A 21,017-nucleotide genomic window follows, 5' to 3' on the forward strand; every position below is an offset into this window, starting at 1 on the left:
AGGATTCACCTAATGCTTTTAAATGAATTTAGCTCAAACGTCCAAAATAAAACATCTCTCTAGGTTGCACATCTTTGCAAGCAGAGTAGACATCACACCTCTGCACTCTTGCCAAGTAAGCTCCATCCCTTAGATTCTGGCTCGATTAAACAAATGTAACCTTCTGAACTACCTTTTCTTTCAAGTGTTCTGACAATCTTTTAAAGCACACCATTTTAGTTACCTTACCTTCATAACAACAATCTTCCTAGAATTAAAAATTACCTCTAAAATATTAACATGAACCATATTCCTCACAATAGACATTTATCAAGTTAACATTTGGACACAAAACAATTAAGCTAACATGGCATAGGGTGACATCAACCCAGGCAGTACAGTGGTTAGCACTTCTGTCTCAGAGCGCTAGAGACCGGCTTGGGTCACTGTCTGTGCGGGGTCTGCAGGTTCTCCCCGTGTCTGCGTGGGTTTTCTCTGGGTGTTCCAGTTTCCTCCCACAGTCCGAAAGACGTGCTAGTCAGGTGCATTGGCTATGCATAAATCTCCCTCAGTGGACCTGAACCGGCACCGGTGTGTGGCGACTAGGGGACTTTTATACCAACTTAATTGCAGTATTAATATAAGCCTACTTGTGACACTAATAAATAAACTTTTTCTTTAAAAAAATCAATATTTCAAGCGTTGACAGAAATAATTTTTTTTTGATGCAATCTGCATTCCAATAATACACCCCATAAAAAAATTAACCTGTAACCAGTTTTACCTTTTGGGCTGCATAGTCCACTGTTTCATCATCTTGCGAATGACAATCTGATAGACTTTCATAAAAGGATTCATTGTATGGGCCATCTAAATGCAATCTACTCCTGCGTAGGGAGAATGGAAACAACAGTTACTTAAAATTGAATCAGTACACAATGATAAATAAAATATACTGAAATCATAGTCCATACATATAATCTCTCCCAACCAAACAACTAATGAATGTAGCCTTCCACAGTATCTCAAAAGGGAGCATATAGTTGGAAAGCTACTGAGCTAATCTGAGATGGGGTGATGAGTGGACTCAACAACCCTTGGTTTTAGAAGAGGGGCCAGCTTTTTGTCCTGATCAGTATTTAGTAGCTCATGTTGGAAGGGGTTTGAAGGGGCTAAGTGGAGGGAGGAGGTAATGCAAAAGCAACACCAGCAAACACAACTCCAAATCACATGGCACAACAGAGCGCTTTTGATACAATGTCTAACCTCAAGCTGAAATGGTCAATGGCAAGAAGTATGCGCCGCTAATAGATTAAATTAAAAGTGAACTGGCAGGATTCACAATCTTTTTACATTTTTATTGTTACATATTTCTTTTACAAAGAATAGTGAAGAATTGAATTCAGAAATAATTTAGGTTGGAAGACAACCCTGCCAGTACATCTAAAACTTGTGAACTAACTACAATGAAATAAGCTTTATTATAACACAAGTATATTGTTGCAGCCTCATGCAGTATTTAAAAACATTTTGGTCTCCCAATTTCACAGTAGCTTCATTACAGTGTTAATGTAAGCCTTACTTGTGACTAATAAATAAACTTCAAAACTTTATTTACACCCAGGTGCAGGAGACAGCTTAACAGTGGACTAATCTTAAATAGCACTTCATTTACAGTTATTGGATCTGCAAAGATATTCCCTCTTATAAAAATATATTTAAAACTTCCAACATCCTAAATCAAGAGTGATAATTTTTGCAGCAAATGCTACATACAAACTAATACCATACAATTAGTTGTGTCCAACATGAGAATTCCAGTTTTGGCTAGGTATTGTTTGGGCTTTCCTGTGCAGAAGGATATCCAAGTCTTGTTGCACAGTCGTGGACTGTTAAACAAGGGGGTGATATTAATCGGTAGAACTTGAAAAATGTCTTTGTACCTGAGCCATCCCATACCTTTGGTTAAAGATAACATTAGATGGAGATAAATAAATGTAAAAAGGAATTTAATTTTGATACAGCAGGAAGGATAATTGCTTTGCTAATTTTTATAATGCTGCATACAGAAATATTTAAAAAGCAGTCATACACCCAAGCTTGGTACTGAAACATAGGCACAGCACATCATTTTAGATCCTTCACTAGTTCTTGTTCAGGACTTTAGATTCCAAAGTGAGAGAATTTCCAACATGCTAAAATGTCTGAGAACATTACTATCCTCTAAAGATTACTTGTAAAAATGTATTATTCTCACATCCTGAAATGTTAATTGCAATGTAGAAAGGCAGATATTACATTTTGCTGGACAGACTATTCCTAAAAATTGAAAATAATTGTTATATTAATAATTTAAGATTTAGAGTTCAACAGCACCCTCATGTGGTCAGTACAAGACACAACTAATATTCGCAAAGCAGACTGGATGGAGATAACTATAGAATCATAAAATAGAATCACAGAATCTCTATAGTACAGGAGGTCGTCATTTGACCCATCGTGTCTGCACCAACTCTCCGATAGAGCACCTTACGCAGATCCTAATCTGTAAGCCCACTTATTTACTCCACTAATCCCCCTAACCTATACATCCTGGGACACTAAGGGGCAATTTAGCATGGCTAATCAACTTAACCTGCACTTCGTTAGACTATAATTACATTTATTTTAAGATTTTACCATCACTTGGACAAATGTCAAGGATTTAGCAGTATATGACTGAAGGATGTGCTGGCCTTGGGGGGGGGGTCCACAGGAGGTTTACGAGAATGACCCCAGGAATGAAAAGCTTGACGTATGAGGAGCGTTTGTGCACTCTGGATCTGTACTCGAAGGAGTTTAGAAGGATGGGGCGGAACGGTGGCACAGTGGTTAGCACTGCTGCCTCACAGCGCCAGGGACCTGGGTTCGATTCCCAGCTTGGGACACTGTCGGTGGGGGGGTTTGCACATTCTCCCAGTGTCTGCGTGGGTTTCCTCTGGGTGCTCCGGTTTCCTTCCACAGTCCAAAGATGTGCAGGTTAGGTGGATTGGTGATGCTAAATTGTCCCTTAGTGTCAGGGGGACTAGATAGGGTAAATGCATGGGGTTACGAGGATAGGGTCTGGGTGGGATTGTGGTCGGTGCAGACACAATGGGCCAAATGGCCTCCTTCTGCAGTGTGGGATTCTATGATTCTACGAGTGGAGAGGATCTCATTGGAACGTACAGAATATTGAAAGGCCTGGATAGAGTGGATGAGGAGAAGATGTTTCCATTAGGAGAGACTAGGATCCGAGGGCACAGCCTCAGAATAAAGGGATGACCCTTTAGAATCGAGATGAGGAAGAATTTCTTCAGCCAATTGTGTGGAATTCATTGCCACAAAAGGCTATGGAGGCCAGGTCATTGAGTAAATTTAAGATTGAGGTAGATAGGTTCTTGATTGGTATGGGGATCAAAGGTTAAGGGGAAAAAGCGGGACAATGGGATTCAGAAACATCAGCCATGATTGAATGGCGGAACAGACTCAATGGGCCAAATGGCCTAATTCTGCTCCTACATCTTACGGCCTTATGGATCCCTACTACTAAATTTCGAGCTGATACGTTGACTCAATGGATCGTCTTCACAATGGAAGACAGAGAAGAATGCAAAAAATTGAAAATGCTGTCTCTGGGATAAAATAGCCAACAAGCTCCCGAAGATTGTTCTGGAAGAATTGTCATCTGAAATATCCCTGAACAGTATGAACAAGGATGCACTAATATTAGATTTCCTGACAATGAGTTATGTTAGGTGGATAATGAGTGGAAAGGAATCTAACTTCAGAGAATCTTGGACCAATTACACAGGTAGTTCCATTTGCCAATCTCAGCCTAACTGGATAAATTTAGTGTACTGCATGTTGAAGCAAGCAAAACAATAAAGGCTTGTATACAAAATTAAGGAATCCTATTTAAAGTATTCAATTAGAAGGGAATAAAAAACTTGTGGTCAGTATGAGACAGATTAACAAAACCAATTCGACACTCAACTGCTTCTAGAAGATAGTGGGATGACAAACTTACACTGACATCAGAAATCTTGTCCACTGCACCTCAAAAGTGTTTCCCATGAGTCAAAAGACAAGTGAACATGATATTTTACAAGACCCTGGAGGGCTCAGTATAAAAAATACAACTAACATATTTGTGCCAGAAAAGGAGTTACATGATTCTTAAAATAATGAGTGGTATAGATGAAGAACATAGGACTTACGTTCCGAAAAGAAACACAGAAAATAGATAGAGGAGTAGGCCATCTCGTACCACAAGGTTGTTAATTAATCGTCTCTCATTACACAATACCCAGTCTAGGATGGCCTGCTCGCTAGTTGGTTCCTCAACATATTGGTGGAGAAAGCCATCCCTTATACATTCCAAGAAATCCTCCTCCATCGCACTGCTACCAGTTTGGTGAGGCCAATTAAAATGCAAATTGAAGTCACCCATAATAATTGCTGTACCCTTACTGCATGGATCTCTAATTTCCTACTTGATGCCATCCTCAACCTCACTACTACTGTTTGGTGGTCTGTACACAACACAGACTAGTGCTTTTTGTCCTTTGGTGTTCCACAGTTCTACCCATACAGATTCCGCATAGTCCATGCTAATGCCCTTCTTTACTATTGCATTAATCTCCTCTTTCACCAGCAATGCTACCACACCCCCCTTTCCTTTCCATCTTTCCTGAATATTGAATACCTCTGGGTATGGAGTTTGCATCCCTGGTCACCCTGCAGCCAGATCTCTGTGATCCCAATTACATCATATCCATTAATGACTATCTGCACGGTTAATTCATCCACCTTATTACAAACGTTCCTCGCATTGAGACACAGAACCTTCAGGCGTGTTATTTTTTTGGGCATTTATTGTCCTCTTAGAATTATGATATACTGTGGCCATTTCTGATTTTTGTCTTTGGCTGCTCTGTCTTCCACTTTTTCCTCACTGCCTTTGCTTTCTGTCTCACTTTACTTCCCTCTGACTTCCTGCATCGGTTCCTGTCCCCCTGCCATATTAGTTTAAACTTTCCCCAACTGCACCAGCAAACACTCCCCCTGGGACATTTGGTTCCAGTTCTGCCCAGGTGCAGACTGTCCGATTTGTAGTGGTCTCACCTCCCCCCAGAACCGGTTCCAACATCCCAGAAATTTGAACCCCTCCCTCAAGTCACATGTTCATCTTAGCTATCCTGACATTCCTACTCTGACTAGCATGTGGCACTGGTAGCAATCCTGAGATTACTACCTTTGAGGCCCTACTTTTTAGTTTAACTCCTAACTGCCTAAATTCAGCTTGTAGGACCTCATCCTGTTTTTTACCTATATTCTTGGTGCCTATATGCACAATGGCAGCTAGCTATTCACCCTCTCCCTCCAGAATGCCCTGCAGCTGCTCTGAGACATCTCTGACCCTTGCACCAGGGAGACAACATATCATCCTGGAGTCTCTTTTGCGTCTGCAGAAACACCCGTCTTTTCCCCTGACAATTGAATCTCCTATCACTATAACTCTGTCACTCTTTTTCCTGTAAGAAGTCTCACAACACCAGGTTAAAGTCTAGCAGGTTTATTTGGTAGCACAAGCTTTCGGAGTGTTGCTCCTTCTTCAGATGAGTGCGAAGTTGTGTTCACAAACAAGGCATATATAGACACAGACTCAATTTACAAGATAATGCTGCCCTCCTGTGCAGCAGAGCCAGTCATGGTGCCATGAACCTGACTGTTGCCATCTTCCGCTGGTGAGCCATCTCCCCCAACAGTGCCCAAAATAGTATATCTGTTTTGGAGGGAGATGACCGCAGGGGGACCTCTGCACTGCCTTCCTACTCTTCCTCTGTCTGGTGGTCCATTCCCCATCTCCCTCAGTATTTTTTATTTGCGGTGTGACCAACTCACTGAATGTGCTATCCACGATTTCCTCAGCATCACACATGCTCCAAACTGAATCCATCTGCTACTCCAGAGACGTCAAGCGGTCTAACAGGAGCTGTAGTTGGACACACTTCCTGCACCTGAAGGAGCCAGGGACACCGGAAGGGTCCCTGAATTCCCACATTGCACAAGAGGAGAATGTAAGACTAGAGGACATAAGCATATAATTAAAACACCTCAAGCAAAGAAAGAAAATTAGAGAAAATCTCCCAACTGTTGGATAGTGGTTATCTAGAATAAACTTCTGGAGTAGGTGGTAGAATTGAGATCAATTAAGTGTGTGGAACCGAATTGAGGATTAAAGTACTATGTACTACACTGCCAGCTTGCCCAGAAGCCAATACAAATCAGCAAGCACAGTGGCCATAGTTGAACAAGACAGATTAAAACACAGGCAGCAGGGTTTTTGATTACCTCAAGTTTACAAAGGGGAGAACAGAGATGAGTAGCAAAAGACAAAAGGTCTGAAAAAAGTGGCTGAAAGATAAACAGGTCACGGAATCGTGTCATTACAGCAGTTATGATCGACAGCAGATGTAAATGTTTCTAAGTGTAAAACTATTAGGCACCAAGTGGGTAGAAACATCAGTCCTCTCTGTTAATCTATCATTAAAGCTGTATACCAATGTATCAAATTATCAGTGACCTCAATGCAGTTAATACAGGATGAAGTTCACCCTCACAACAGAACATGATCAGCTTGGATTATGTACACCTGAAGCAAAGCAAAGGACTGCAGCAGTGCTCCACAAACTATTTTTCAATGTGACCCCATTTTAACTCACCACCACCTTCTCAAGGGCAAACAAGGATGGATAACAAATGCTGGGATTGCCAACAATGCTCACATTGTGTGAAATATATATATTTTAAACTTTTGGAAATTAACACTTCCCATATGCAGCAGCTTATACCTAAGAGTTCATGTATTATATGTTGAACTATAATAAAACACATTTTCATGTTTGTAATTTAAGTACTTTGTAAAAATTTTACTTTATATACTCATGCAGGTTTCAGCCAAGCTCCCTATAGTCTCTGATGACAGAGAATAATCCTTGGGACTACCAGAGGTAATGGAGCAGGAGCAGAAAGAGAAATTGTTGCAGAAAGAGAAATTCTCTGCCAACAATTAGATAGTTAATAATGGAACCAAGAGCAGTCCCACTCAGCTAGATAATAGTGGAGAGATGTTGGAAAAAGAGTGTAGCCAATACGTTCAAAGGCTACAGACAAGTCAAAAAGGACCAGGAGGGGAAGTTCATCTTTGTCACAGTCACATAGGATGTTACTGGCACGTTAGTAAGAGCTGTCTCAGTACTTTGATGAGGCATTAACTGGATTGGAGGAATTCAAACATAGAGTTCCAGGAAAGATGGGAAAGGATTTAGGAGGCAAGAGCACGTTCTAGGACTTTGGGCAGGAAAGGGAGGTTGGAGATGGGGCAGCAACTTGGAAGAACAAGGTGGGGACAAGGGTTTTTCTGGGGAGAGGGGTGATGACAGGGCCATGACATTGATACAATCATCCACAGTAAGTCCATGGGTGGCAAGGACTTTGTTCACGTGAACAGTACTCTAAAGAAAGACGGGCAGAGAGACGCTGAAAGCTGATTCACTAGCCGAGTCTACAGTATCAGCAGAGGGGGGAGTGAATTGGACAGGAGAATTAGCCGCTTGTCAGGAAGGTTTGTGAGTAGGATAGCCTTCCAGAAGACACCCAGAAGCACAGAGGGAAGCTGTAGGCTGATCTAAGAGAGCGATAAGCCTCAGATGCCAGCAAGAGAGAAATTGAGGGAATGAATACGGGAACTTAGAGGGCAGAGAGCCCAAGAGGGTAGTGAAAGGTTGCATGTTGATAGAAGAGAAGAGTCTAGGAGGAGTAGATAGAGTATTAAAAAAGTGGAAATAGAATGATGGTTTTGGGTCCGGAGCGTCAGAAAAACTCTGCTCACGAATGGACTTGGAAAACCCGAGTTAGGCTTTGTTACATAAAAATTTGATGCCAAACAGGAAATTGGAAATAGAAGATAATAGGAATAAGTCCAGAGTTAGCGACCACAGCTATTTCAAGGCAGAATATGGAGGACCCACTGATGGTAGTGATTTCATAGGAAAGAGCATACGGGGATGTGCACAGAATCAATTGCAAAATCATAAAAAATGATGGCACAGTTGGAAGATACCACAAAATCCAGAAACAGTAGTGATTTTCTGGCCAGGAACAGACTGAAGCTATAAACAGTGGTCAATCACTGGGAGATTGGAGTTTCTCATTCACAACACTGGTGGGAAAGGCTGCAAACTGATCAAAGTTGCTTTAAATATCACAACAGAATAGATCAGAGACAATAGTTGGGCCTTAGAGTATAGCCCGTACATTCCAGAGCAGAACCATTTTCTATTAGAAGCAAGTTTAAAAAGCACCCAATGTAAAATCAGGAAAAATACTCTTAGAGAAAAGAAATTAACTGTAGAAGAATTTAACTGCCAACACCCAGTCTAGCAAGATAGGATTTCCTCTTTGAGATTGTAAATATATGTAGTCAATGCAGCTAATGTCCTGTGTTGTAAAGTGCTATTGAGCTGTGAATACATTTGTTACATTTCAGTAGCTAAAAGCCATTGTATATATCACACTCACCCCAACCCCACCCATCCCTCTTACACTCCTAGAAGTAGATCAGATAACAAATCCAGTTAACCTGTCTGTTGGAAAGTCCTCTATGTGCTGTTGAACTCGCAGGTATAAAGGATAGATTCCATCAATGTCCATCATATCAAGCATCTGCACTTGAAGGATCCGAGAAAGAACACAACCCTTAGGCAAGCCAGAATTTTCCACTACATGAATACCTGGAAGAAATTATTTTTGTATTACCATAAAATAAATTCAGTTGACCATAATAATTTAATAGAAATATCCCTAAAATGCAGTTTTAAGTTGGAGCCAAAGCTTAATAGTCTGATATCAAAGTTACATTCTCCTTTATTATATAACCATTACTCTGACTGAAAGTTGAAGTTTTTGTATATGCATGGATAATGGATAACCCCCACTTTATGCCTCACTCTAGCTTGGAACTGAGTGATGACGATATGCTTTGTGTTTGGTGAAAAACAGGCAAGAATAGCTAAGTAAATCGAGAAGTAAAAAGATCGCAGCGAGGTCAAAATTAGAATAAAACATGAATTAGAAACGAGTAGGCAATTCAGCCCCTTGAGGCTGCTCCACCATTCAATATGATTATGGCTAATCTCATCTCGACCTTATCGCCACCTTCCTGCTCCTCCCCATAACCCTTCATCCCGCTACTAATTAAAAACCTATCTATCTTCTCCTTAAATTTGTTTAGTGTTTCAGCATCCACTACACTCAAGGTAGAGAATTCCAGTTTCACGACTCGAGTGAAGTAATTCCTCATTTGTGTTTCAAGTCTGCCACCCCTGAGCCTAAAACTGTGACCTCTCGTTCCAGAATGCCCAAGAAGGGAAAACATATGTTCTACATCTACTTTGTCAATCCTCTTTAGCATCTTGTATAATTCAATTAGATCCCCTATATTTATTCCCAACTTCAGCGAGTTAAACTGCTCAATCTCTCTTCAGACAAATCCTTCCTCCCTGGAATTATTCCAGTGAACCTTCTCTGAACCACCTCTAAATGCATTTACATCCTTCCTCAAGGGAGGGGACCAAAACTGTGCGCGGTACTCCAGATGCGGTCTTAAAATATAGTAAATGCAAGGGCGAACATATAGGTCATGTAATATGGATTTAGCCAGTAGCAGATTCAATGGGATATGCAAGCCACTGACTGGCAAGGCCATTATTTATTGCCCATCCTCAATTGCCCTCCGGATGGATGCGCGCACCACACTGTTAGGGAGGGAGTTACAGGTTTTTGGCTCAGGAACAGTGATATAATTCCAAGTGAGTAACATGAAGGTGAATTCAAATGGTGCGTGTCTCCTGCCCTTGTCCTAGATGGTAGAGATTGTGTGATTGTAAGGTGCTGCAGTGTAATTTATAGGTGTTAATACCGTGCATCAGTGGCAGAGGAAAGGAATGCTTAACGTGATGGATGGGGTACCAATTATGAAGGTTGATTTGTCCTGTTTGTCATTTATCTTTGCACTGTTGGAGCTGCACTCATCCAGGCAAATGGAAAATATTCCATCCCACTCCTGACTTGCGCCTTATAGATGAAGAACAGACTCAGGAAGCGAGTTACAGTTTTCCTAACTGCAGACTTGTTCTTGTAGCCAGAGTATTTATATGGCTGATCCAGTTACGATCCTGGTCATGGTGATCCCCAGAAAATTGATGGTGGGGGATTCAGCAGTGGTAATATTATGGACCATTAAACAAAGATGGTTAGATTGTTTCTTCATAAATCCCTACAGTGCAGAAAGAGACCATATGGCCCATCAAGTCTGCACCGACTCCCCGAAAAAGCATTTTACCCAGCCCCACCCCACCTTATCCCCATAACCCTGCGCATTTATCATGGCCAATCCACCTAACCTGCAAATCTTTAGACTATGGAAGGAAACCGGAACACCTAGAGGAAACAATTTCAAGGAAGTGACAAAGATGATTGATGAGGGTAGGGCAGTGGACGTTGTATACATTGACTTCAGTAAGGCCTTTGACAAGGTCCCTCATGGCAGACTGGTGCAGAAGGTGAAGTCACATGGGATCAGAGGTGAGCTGGCAAAGTGGATACAAAACTGGCTCGGTCAAAGAAGACAGAGGGTAGCAGTGGAAGGGTGCGTTTCTGAATGGAGGGCTGTGACAAGTGGCGTTCCTCAGGTACGCCACACTGGAACCTTATATATTTTTAAAAATGATTTTGAGGGAAATGTAACTGATTTGATTAGTAAGTTTGCGGACGACACAAAGGTTGGTGGATTTGCGGATAGCGATGAGGACGATCAGAGGATACAGCAGGACATGGATCGGTTGGAGACTTGGGCGAAGAGATGGCAGATGGAGTTTAATCCAGACAAATGTGAGGTAATGTATTTTGGAAGGTCTAATACAGATAGGAAATATACAGTAAATGGCAGAACCCTTAAGAGTATTGATAGGCAAAGGGTGTACAGGTACACAGGCCACTGAAAGTGGAAACGCAGGTGGAGAAGGTAGTCAAGGCATACGACATGCTTGCCTTCATCGGCCGGGGCATTGAGTTTAAAAATTGGCAAGTCATGCTGCAGCTTTATAGAACCTTAGTTAGGCCGCACTTGGAATACAGTGTTCAATTCTGGTCGCCACACTACCAGGAGGATGTGGAGGCTTTGGAGAAAAGATTTACCAGGATGTTGCCTGGCATGGAGGGCATTAGCTATGAGGAGAGATTGGAGAAGCTTGGTTTGTTCTCACTGGAACAACAGAGGTTGAGGGGCGACCTGATAGAAGTCTACAAGATTATGAGAGGCATGGACAGAGTGGATAGTCAGCTTTTTCCCAGGGTAGAAGAGTCAATTACTCGGGGGCATAGGTTTAAGGTGCGAGGGGCAAGGTTTAAAGGAGATGTACGAGGCAAGTTTTTTTTTTACACAGAGGGTGGTGAGTGCCCGAAACTCGCTGCCAGGGGAGGTAGTGGAAGCAGATACGATAGTGAGTTTTAAGGGCGTCTGGACAAATACATGAATAGGATGGGAATAGAGGGATATGGTCCCCAGAAGGGTAGGGGGTTTTAGTTCAGTCAGGCAGCATGATCAGTGCAGGCTTGGAGAGCCGAAGGGCCTGTTCCTATGCTGTAATTTTCTTTGTTTGTTATGGGGAGAAAGTGCAAACTCCACACAGGCAATAACCCAAAGCTGGAATCAAACCCAGGTCCCTGGCAAATGGCAGTGCTAACCACAGTGCTACTGTGCTGCTCTTATTGGAAAAAGTCATTGTTTAGCACTTAATCATACACACATCAGCCTAAACAGGAATGTTATCGAAGTCTTGCTGCATGCGGGCTCAGACTGCATCAGTACTGAAAAGATGTGAATGGTACTGACGCTATGTAATCATTAGCCAAACATGCCCACTTCTGAGCTTATCTTGAAGGGAAGATCAGACTGAAGTAGCTGAGGATGGCAGGTCCCAGGACACTAACCTGGGGAGCTGGTGCAGCTGGTGAGTTGATTGGCCAATCTTCCTTTGTGCTAGGTATGGCTGTAACCAATGGAGTACATTCTACTTCTCTTGATGGAGCAGCAGCAAAACTGATGTCTCACAAGATCCAGTGCTGCCTTAATATTAAGAGTGGTCAATCTCATCTCCCTTCTGGAATTGAGCTCTTTTATCAATGTTTGAACCAAGGCTGTAATGCTGAGTGGCTCTGGTGCAACTTGAGCCATTGGTGAGCAGATTGTTGCTCCATTAAGTGCTCCTTGATAGCACTCTGATGCCACTAGGACACTAATAAGATTAGCAGTTGCACAAATCTGTTTTCACTAACTGAATCGACAGACAGAGACACACGTACACACCAACTAAACATGCCTAGAAGATAAGCATGACCAAAATTATGAATTGAAAACATTTGACTAACTTTTCACAAGGCAAGACATAAAATAATCTCTTCAGCTAGCAAAGAAGAAATTCAACAACTTCAGGAGGCACCCTTGCCTCTATAGAATGGAAGGGGAGATATAAGAACATAAGAACATAAGAAATAGGAGCAGGAGTAGGCCATCTAGCCCCTCGAGCCTGCCCCGCCATTCAATAAGATCATGGCTGATCTGACGTGGATCAGTACCACTTACCCGCCTGATCCCCATAACCCTTAATTCCCTTACCGATCAGGAATCCATCCATCTGCGCTTTAAACATATTCAGCGAGGTAGCCTCCACCACCTCAGTGGGCAGAGAATTCCAGAGATTCACCACCCTCTGGGAGAAGAAGTTCCTCCTCAACTCTGTCTTAAACCGACCCCCCTTTATTTTGAGGCTGTGTCCTCTAGTTTTAACTTCCTTACTAAGTGGAAAGAATCTCTCCGCCTCCACCCTATCCAGCCCCCGCATTATCTTATAAGTCTCCATAAGATCCCCCCTCATCCTTCTAAACTCCAACGAGTACAAACCCAATCTCCTCAGCCTCTCCTCATAATCCAAACCCCTCATCTCCGGTATCAACCTGGTGAACCTTCTCTGCACTCCCTCCAATGCCAATATATCCTTCCTCATATAAGGGGACCAATACTGCACACAGTATTCCAGCTGCGGCCTCACCAATGCCCTGTACAGGTGCATCAAGACATCCCTGCTTTTATATTCTATCCCCTTCGCAATATAGGCCAACATCCCATTTGCCTTCTTGATCACCTGTTGTACCTGCAGACTGGGCTTTTGCGTCTCATGCACAAGGACCCCCAGGTCCCTTTGCACGGTAGCATGTTTTAATTTGTTTCCATTGAGATAGTAATCCCATTTGTTATTATTTCCTCCAAAGTGTATAACCTCGCATTTATCAACGTTATACTCCATTTGCCATATCCTCGCCCACTCACTCAGCCTGTCCAAATCTCTCTGCAGATCTTCTCCGTCCTCCACACGATTCACTTTTCCACTTATCTTTGTGTCGTCTGCAAACTTCGTTACCCTACACTCCGTCCCCTCCTCCAGATCATCTATATAAATGGTAAATAGTTGCGGCCCGAGTACCGATCCCTGCGGCACGCCACTAGTTACCTTCCTCCAACCGGAAAAACACCCATTTATTCCGACTCTTTGCTTCCTGTCGGATAGCCAGTCCCCAATCCACTTTAACACACTACCCCCAACTCCGTGTGCCCTAATCTTCTTCAGTAGCCTTTTATGGGGCACCTTATCAAACGCCTTTTGGAAATCCAAAAACACCGCATCCACCGGTTCTCCTCCATCAACCGCCCTAGTCACATCTTCATAAAAATCCAACATGTTCGTCAAGCACGACTTTCCCCTCATGAATCCATGCTGCGTCTGATTGATCGAACCATTTCTATCCAGATGCCCTGCTATCTCCTCTTTAATAATGGATTCCAGCATTTTCCCTACTACAGACGTTAAGCTGACCGGCCTATAGTTACCCGCCTTTTGTCTCCTTCCTTTTTTAAACAGCGGCGTAACATTAGCCGTTTTCCAATCAACCGGCACTACCCCAGAATGCAACGAGTTTTGATAAATAATCACTAACGCATCCACTATTACCTCTGACATTTCTTTCAATACCCTGGGATGCATTCCATCCGGACCCGGGGACTTGTCCACCTTCAGTCCCATTAGTCTACCCAGCACTGCCTCTCTGGTTACATTAATTGTATTAAGTATTTCTCCTGCTGCCAACCCTCTATCGTTAATATTTGGCAAACTATTTGTGTCCTCCACCGTGAAGACCGACACAAAAAACTTATTTAAAGACTCAGCCATATCCTCATTTCCCACTATTAACTCCCCCCTCTCGTCCTCCAAGGGTCCAACATTCACTCTGGCCACTCTATTCCTTTTTATATATTTATAAAAACTTTTACTATCATTTTTTATATTAATTGCTAGCCTAGCTTCATAGTCTATCCTTCCTTTCTTTATCGCTTTCTTAGTCTCTCTTTGTTGTTTCTTAAATTTTTCCCAATCACTTGTTTCTCCACTATTTTTGGCCACTCTGTACGCAGCTGTTTTTATTTTAATACTCTCCTTTATTTCCTTCGTTATCCACGGCTGGTTCTCCCTTTTCTTACAATCCTTGTTTTTTGCTGGAATATATTTTTGCTGAGAACTGAAAAGGATCTCCTTAAAAATCCTCCACTGTTCCTCAGTTATCCTACCTGCCAGCCTGCTCTCCCAGTCTACCTTAGCCAATTCATCCCTCATCCTATCATATTTCCCTCTGTTCAAACAGAGGACACTGGTTTGGGACCAAACTTTCTCCTCTTCCATCTGAATCAGAAATTCGACCATATTGTGGTCACTAGACCCAAGAGGGTCCTTCACAATAAGATCCTTAATTCTACCTACCTCGTTACACAATACCAGATCCAAAATAGCTCGTTCCCTCGTCGGTTCCGTAACATGCTGTTCAAGGAAACTATCCCGACAGCATTCTAAGAACTCTTCCTCCATTCCACCCTTACCGACTTGAGTCTGCCAGTCAATGTGCATGTTGAAGTCCCCCATGATTATTGCCGTTCCGTTTTTACACGCATCCCTTATCTGCTTGTTTATAGCCCTCCCCACCTCAACATTATTATTTGGGGGCCTATATACCACACCTACTAGTGTCTTTCTCCCTCTACTATTCCTCATCTCTACCCATAACGATTCCACGTTTTGTTCCTCAGAGCCTATGTCATCCCTCAGTACTACCCTGATATTATCTCTTATTAATAGCGCGACCCCACCACCTTTTCCTTCCTGTCTATTCTTCCTAAACGCCTGATACCCCTGGATATTCATCTCCCAGTCCTGGTCACCTTTCAGCCACGTTTCTGTAATGGCCACTAGATCGTACCCACTCGTGCTGATTTGCACCATCAACTCATATACCTTGTTCCGAATGCTTCGTGCATTCAGGCAAAGTGTCCTTATTCCAGCTTTTATCTGGACCCGCTTTGATGAGTTGCGAACACCCTCTCCCTCTACTCCCTTATCTAAATTACCGCCTTCATTCACTTGCACCCTCTCCTCTACCATTAATTTTGTAATTCCCCTTACCCCTGCATCCTCCACCCCATCAATTAGTTCCTTGATCCTAGTCAACTCTTCTAGCTCCCCTCCCCCCAACCTATCTAGTTTAAATTCTCCCCAGTAACTTTAGCCAACCTACCGGCCAGGATATTGGTCCCCGTGTGATTCAAGTTCCACCCGTTTTTTGTATACAGATCACCCCTGCCCCTAAAGAGGTCCCAATGGTCCAGGAACCTGAATCCCTGCCCCCTGCACCAGTCCCTCAGCCACACATTCATCTTCCACCTCACTCCATTCCTGCCCTCACCTTCCCGTGGCACAGGCAGTAATCCTGAGATTACTACCTTTGCTTTCCTCTTTCTCAGCTGTCTCCCTAATTCCCTGTACTCCCTTTTCATGACCCCTTCTCCCTTCCTACCCTCATCAGCGGTACCAATATGTACCGCTACCTCAGGCTTCTCTCCCTCCCACCTCAGGATTTCCGGGACGCGACTAGCGACATCCTGGATCCCGGCCCCAGGGAGGCAGACCACCATGCGAGAATCCCGCCTACCTCCGCAGAAACGCCTGTCTGTCCCCTTCACCATCGAGTCCCCGATTAATACCGCCTTCCTCCTCTTTTCCTTAGCCCTCTGAGTTACAGGGCTGGACTCCACTGCGGAGACACGGCCACTGCTGCTTCCCCCAGGCGGGCTGTCCCCCCCAGCAGTACTCAAGCAGGAGTACTTGTTGTGCAGGGGCAAATCCACTGGGGTGCTCTCAACCACCCTAGCCTTACCCTTCCTGGCCATCACCCACTTGGCCTCCTCCCGTTGCCCTGGTGTGACCACCTGATGATAGCTCTTGTCTATCACCTCCTCATTCTCCCTCATCAGCCTAAGATCCTCGAGCTGCAGTTCCAGCTCCCTAACACGGTCCCTCAGGAACCGCAGCTCGACACACCCCTCACAGATGTGGATGTCCGGGAGGCCAGATGCCTCCAGGACCTCCCACATCCTACACTGGGAACAACACACTGGTTTCACACTCATACTGGACACTTTATGTCAAGTAAGACAGTGAAAAGTTAATAAGAGTGTAAGGAAACAAAAAAATAAATAATTAATTAAAGTCAGAAAACCCACTCTCTTACCCTCAGCCTGCTCCTGGGAACAAATCCCTGATATTAACAACTGATATTAAACCCAAACAACTGAGATTAAACCCAAACAACTGAGATTAAACCCAAACAACTGAGATTAAACCCAAACAACTGATATTAAACCCAAACAACTGAGATTAAACCCAAACAACTGATATTAAACCCAGAACAACTGAGATTAAACCCAGAACAACTGAGATTAAACCCAGAACAACTGATATTAAACCCAAACAACTGAGATTAAACCCAAAACAACTGAGATTAAACCTAAACAACTGATATTAAACCCAAACAACTGATACTAAATCCAAACAACTGATATTAAACCCAAACAACTGAGATTAAACCCAAACAACTGATACTAAATCCAAACAACTGATATTAAATCCAAACAACTGAGATTAAACCCAAACAACTGAGATTAAACCCAAACAACTGATACTAAATCCAAACAACTGAGATTAAACCCAAACAACTGAGATTAAACCCAAACAACTGATACTAAATCCAAACAACTGAGATTAAACCCAAACAACTGAGATTAAACCCAAACAACTGATACTAAATCCAAACAACTGAGATTAAACCCAAACAACTGAGATTAAATCCAAACAACTGATATTAAATCCAAACAACTGAGATTAAACCCAAACAACTGAGATTAAACCCAAACAACTGATACTAAATCCAAACAACTGAGATTAAACCCAAACAACTGAGATTAAACCCAAACAACTGAGATTAAACCCAAACAACTGAGATTAAACCCAAACAACTGATACTAAATCCAAACAACTGATATTAAACCCAAACAACTGAGATTAAACCCAAACAACTGAGATTAAACCCAAACAACTGAGATTAAACCCAAACAACTGAGATTAAACCCAAACAACTGAGATTAAACCCAAACAACTGAGATTAAACCCAAACAACTGAGATTAAACCCTATATATATATCTGGAGAAAAAGTTTCCTTCAGTCTCCTGTTGGTTAGACAGGGCTAATTCATTTGTATAGAAGAATACAGATGAAACACAATCTAATTTTATAAGAAAATCACAAATCACACTCGGCTTCCGAAATATACAGGTACTGGCAGACACACATATAAAAGGTCAACAAAATACACTTACCATTTCTTAAAACTTCCCTGCGAAAATGGCTTGCTTCACAGTGACTCCTTCCCTCTGAGACAAGTGTTCTCTTCAAATCACCTGTATTGCAATTGTCTACATTGCTCACCAAAGCTATAGTTATTACATGAATCAGTTCACTGATAACAGTCCTTGTGCACTGTGGTCCACTAACCACACCATTAGTGGGAAAGAAGTAAGCTTTCAAATGATTGGCAAGTTCATTCAGATCCATTAAGCAATCCTGGTCATCTTTACAGCCAAATATCAACTCTCCATTCTTCATGTGTTCAAGTAATACAAGAGGTTGGTGGTGGGGTGTGGGACACAAAGGAGGGAAATAAAAGAAAAATGAATTACTGTACCGACATTATGTAAGACATTAACACCACCAGGGATTAATGTTTCAACAATTAAATAAAGGTAAATGATCAACTATTTCAAGAATAGCACATTTGGGACATTTAAAGTTTTGCCTTCTGCATGTGGCAATTCCATGTTTTATGTTAGGACTTGAACCTGAAAATACTGAAAACAAGTTTCTCCATGACAGGAGATATTCTTTAAATAGTTCTACAAACAAGTGCCCCAAATTCATTTGGGCAGCCAAAGTTGCACATGATTCTTTTCTTTCAGACTAGCCATGGAGATCAAAGCTGTAGTTTGTGCACTGCAAGAATGAACAACCAAATGGACATCTTCATGCAACAGCTTAACGAACAGTAGGAAAATATCCCTTAACTACTCAGTCAAAGAGCTGCACAAGGTGTAATACATAGTAAACAGCTTTTACTTGATAACACAATTACTTAATTTCCCCACCCCTAAACAATTGAACAAAGGCAACTCCTGTCGATTTAAGAAATTTAATCATTTTAAAATTGTGCTTCAGCTATTGAAGGAAAATCAGCATTTGAAGATAATCAGTTCAATAAAGTTAAAGTTCTATGAGGCAAATGGCAAAATTGAATAAATTAAAAGGCATCCCTTTAAGTAGAGATAGCGTGATCCACTCCAGCCGAAGTATGATTTTTGACAATAAGTCATCATAATGACTGCCAAACAACTTCAGGCAGTGAAAATTAAGCATTGAGTCTCAATTTTCAAAATTTTAATGACCGTTGTGAACTTTAAAAATGTTAAGTAATTTAAATCCATATTTTTGTCTCAATCCCATTTTTCTTTCCTCCTCTATATTTTGCTTGCTGTAATTATTTTGACATTGAGTTCTTCATTATAACTGACACTTGCTGGACTACATTGTTCATCAATAAGATGAAGAATTATTAAGATACAGTTGCACTCTGCCATTTCAACATCCATTGTGAGCAACTGCTATGAAAATGCTCGCAGAACTTAAATGGGCAAAAAGCAATTTTAATGAGCAGCGGGTGGCAGTAGTTTGCCAGTAACTAATTTCTGCTCCATTAACTCTATATAACATATTCAGTTATCAGAGGAAAATGTTTTAAGTTTTCTTCAGTTTTCAATGGTGCTAAGCAAAACACAATGACTATAATTACCTTAAAGATTTTTAAATTGTTTTGAGGCTCCTGTAACAAACTTTTCAAGGCAATGTACATACGTTGTTTATTCCTGTAAAACATAGGCACATAAATCAAATTATTGCACTTTTCCAAGTACTGTTTGTGTCTCAGAACACTGCTTCTGAGGCAGCCTGCACTCACAACAAACCAATTAAAGACTTGAATGCAAAGTCTTGGCAGGATGCCCAACAACTTTTTTCTTAAAATTCGGGCCAGCATTTATTGCCCATCCCTAGTTGCCTTTGAGAAGGTGATAGTGAGCTGTCTTCTTGAAATGCTGCAATCCGCGTGCTATGGGTTGGCCGACAATGCCATTAGGGAGGGAATTCCAAGATTTTGGCCCAGCGACTTCAAAGGAACGACAATATATTTCCAAGTCAGGATGGTGAGTGACTTTGGAGGGGAACTTGCAGGTGGCGGTGTTCCCATGTATCTGCTGCCTTTGTCCTTCTAGATGGAAGTGGTTGTAGGTCTGAAAGGTGCTAAGAATCTTTGGTAAATTGCTGTAGTGCATCTTGTAGATAGTACACACTGCTGCTACTGAGTGCCAGGGGTGGAGGGAGTGGATGTGGTGCCAATCAAGTGGGCTGCTTTGTCCTGGACGGTATCAAGCTTCGAGTGCTGTTGGAGCTGCACCCATCCAGGCAAGTGGGGAATATTCCATTACACTCCTGATTTGTGCCCTGCAGATGCTGGACAGGCTTTGAGGAGTCAGTTGGTGAGTTACTCACCACTGTATTCTTAGCCTCTGACCTGCTCTTGTAGCCAGTGCTTATGTGGCGAGTCCAGTTGAGTTTCAGGACAAAGGTAACCCCAAGGATGCTGACAGTGGGGATTCAATGATGGTAACACCAATAAATGTCAAGGGGCGTTGGTTGGATTGTCTCTTATTGGCGATGGTCATTGCATAGCATTTGTGTGGCAATGAAAGAGTATGAAAGTAAGCTAGGAGAGAACATAAAAGCTGACTGTAAAAGTTTCTATAGATATGCAAAGAGAAAAAGATTGACAAAAAACAAAGTCGGCCCCTTAGTCAGAAATGGGACAATTCATAATGGGGAATAAAGAAATGGCCGAGGAATTAAATTTGTACTTTGCTTCAGTCTTCACAAAGGAAGAGATGAATAATGTACCAGAGGTTCTGAAAGAAACAAGTTTTATTGAGGAGCTGAAGGAAATCAGCATTAGTAGAGAAGTGGTTTTGGAGAAATTGATAGGATTGAAGGTGCATAAATCTCCAGGTCATGATAATCTTCACCCCAGAGTACTTAAAGAAGTGGCCCTGGAAATAGTAGATACATTGGTGGTTATTTTCCAAAATTCTTTGGACTCTGGACTGGTTCCTACAGATTGGAGGGTAGCTAATGTAAGCGCACTATTCAAAAAGGGATGTAGAGAGAAAACATGGAACTATCAACCAGTGAGCCTAACGTTGGTACTGGGCAAGTTGCTAGAGTCCATTATCAAGGATTTCATAACTCGGCATTTGGAAGGCAGTGGTAGGTAGAATCAGACACAGTCAGCATGGCTTTACAAAAGGGAAATCTTGCTTGACAAATCTATTGGAATTCTTTGAGGATGTACCTAATAG

The 21,017-nt window shown here is 42.2% G+C and overlaps 1 protein-coding gene across 1 annotated transcript in view; it reads right to left on the reverse strand.

Moving 5' to 3' along the window:
- ippk (inositol 1,3,4,5,6-pentakisphosphate 2-kinase) overlaps positions 1-21,017 on the reverse strand; it is a 101,111-nt gene that overhangs the window by 7,847 nt on the left and 72,247 nt on the right. Inside the window, exons 8-11 of the mRNA XM_078209760.1 lie at positions 19,403-19,475; positions 17,880-18,159; positions 8,645-8,795; positions 764-866 (exon numbers count right to left, since the gene is read on the reverse strand). Coding sequence (XP_078065886.1) covers positions 764-866; positions 8,645-8,795; positions 17,880-18,159; positions 19,403-19,475 — 607 coding nt within the window. The remainder of the gene's footprint in view (positions 1-763; positions 867-8,644; positions 8,796-17,879; positions 18,160-19,402; positions 19,476-21,017) is intronic.

The sequence above is a fragment of the Mustelus asterias genome, chromosome 3 (genome assembly GCF_964213995.1).
Source record: "Mustelus asterias chromosome 3, sMusAst1.hap1.1, whole genome shotgun sequence".
Lineage (NCBI taxonomy): Eukaryota > Metazoa > Chordata > Chondrichthyes > Carcharhiniformes > Triakidae > Mustelus > Mustelus asterias.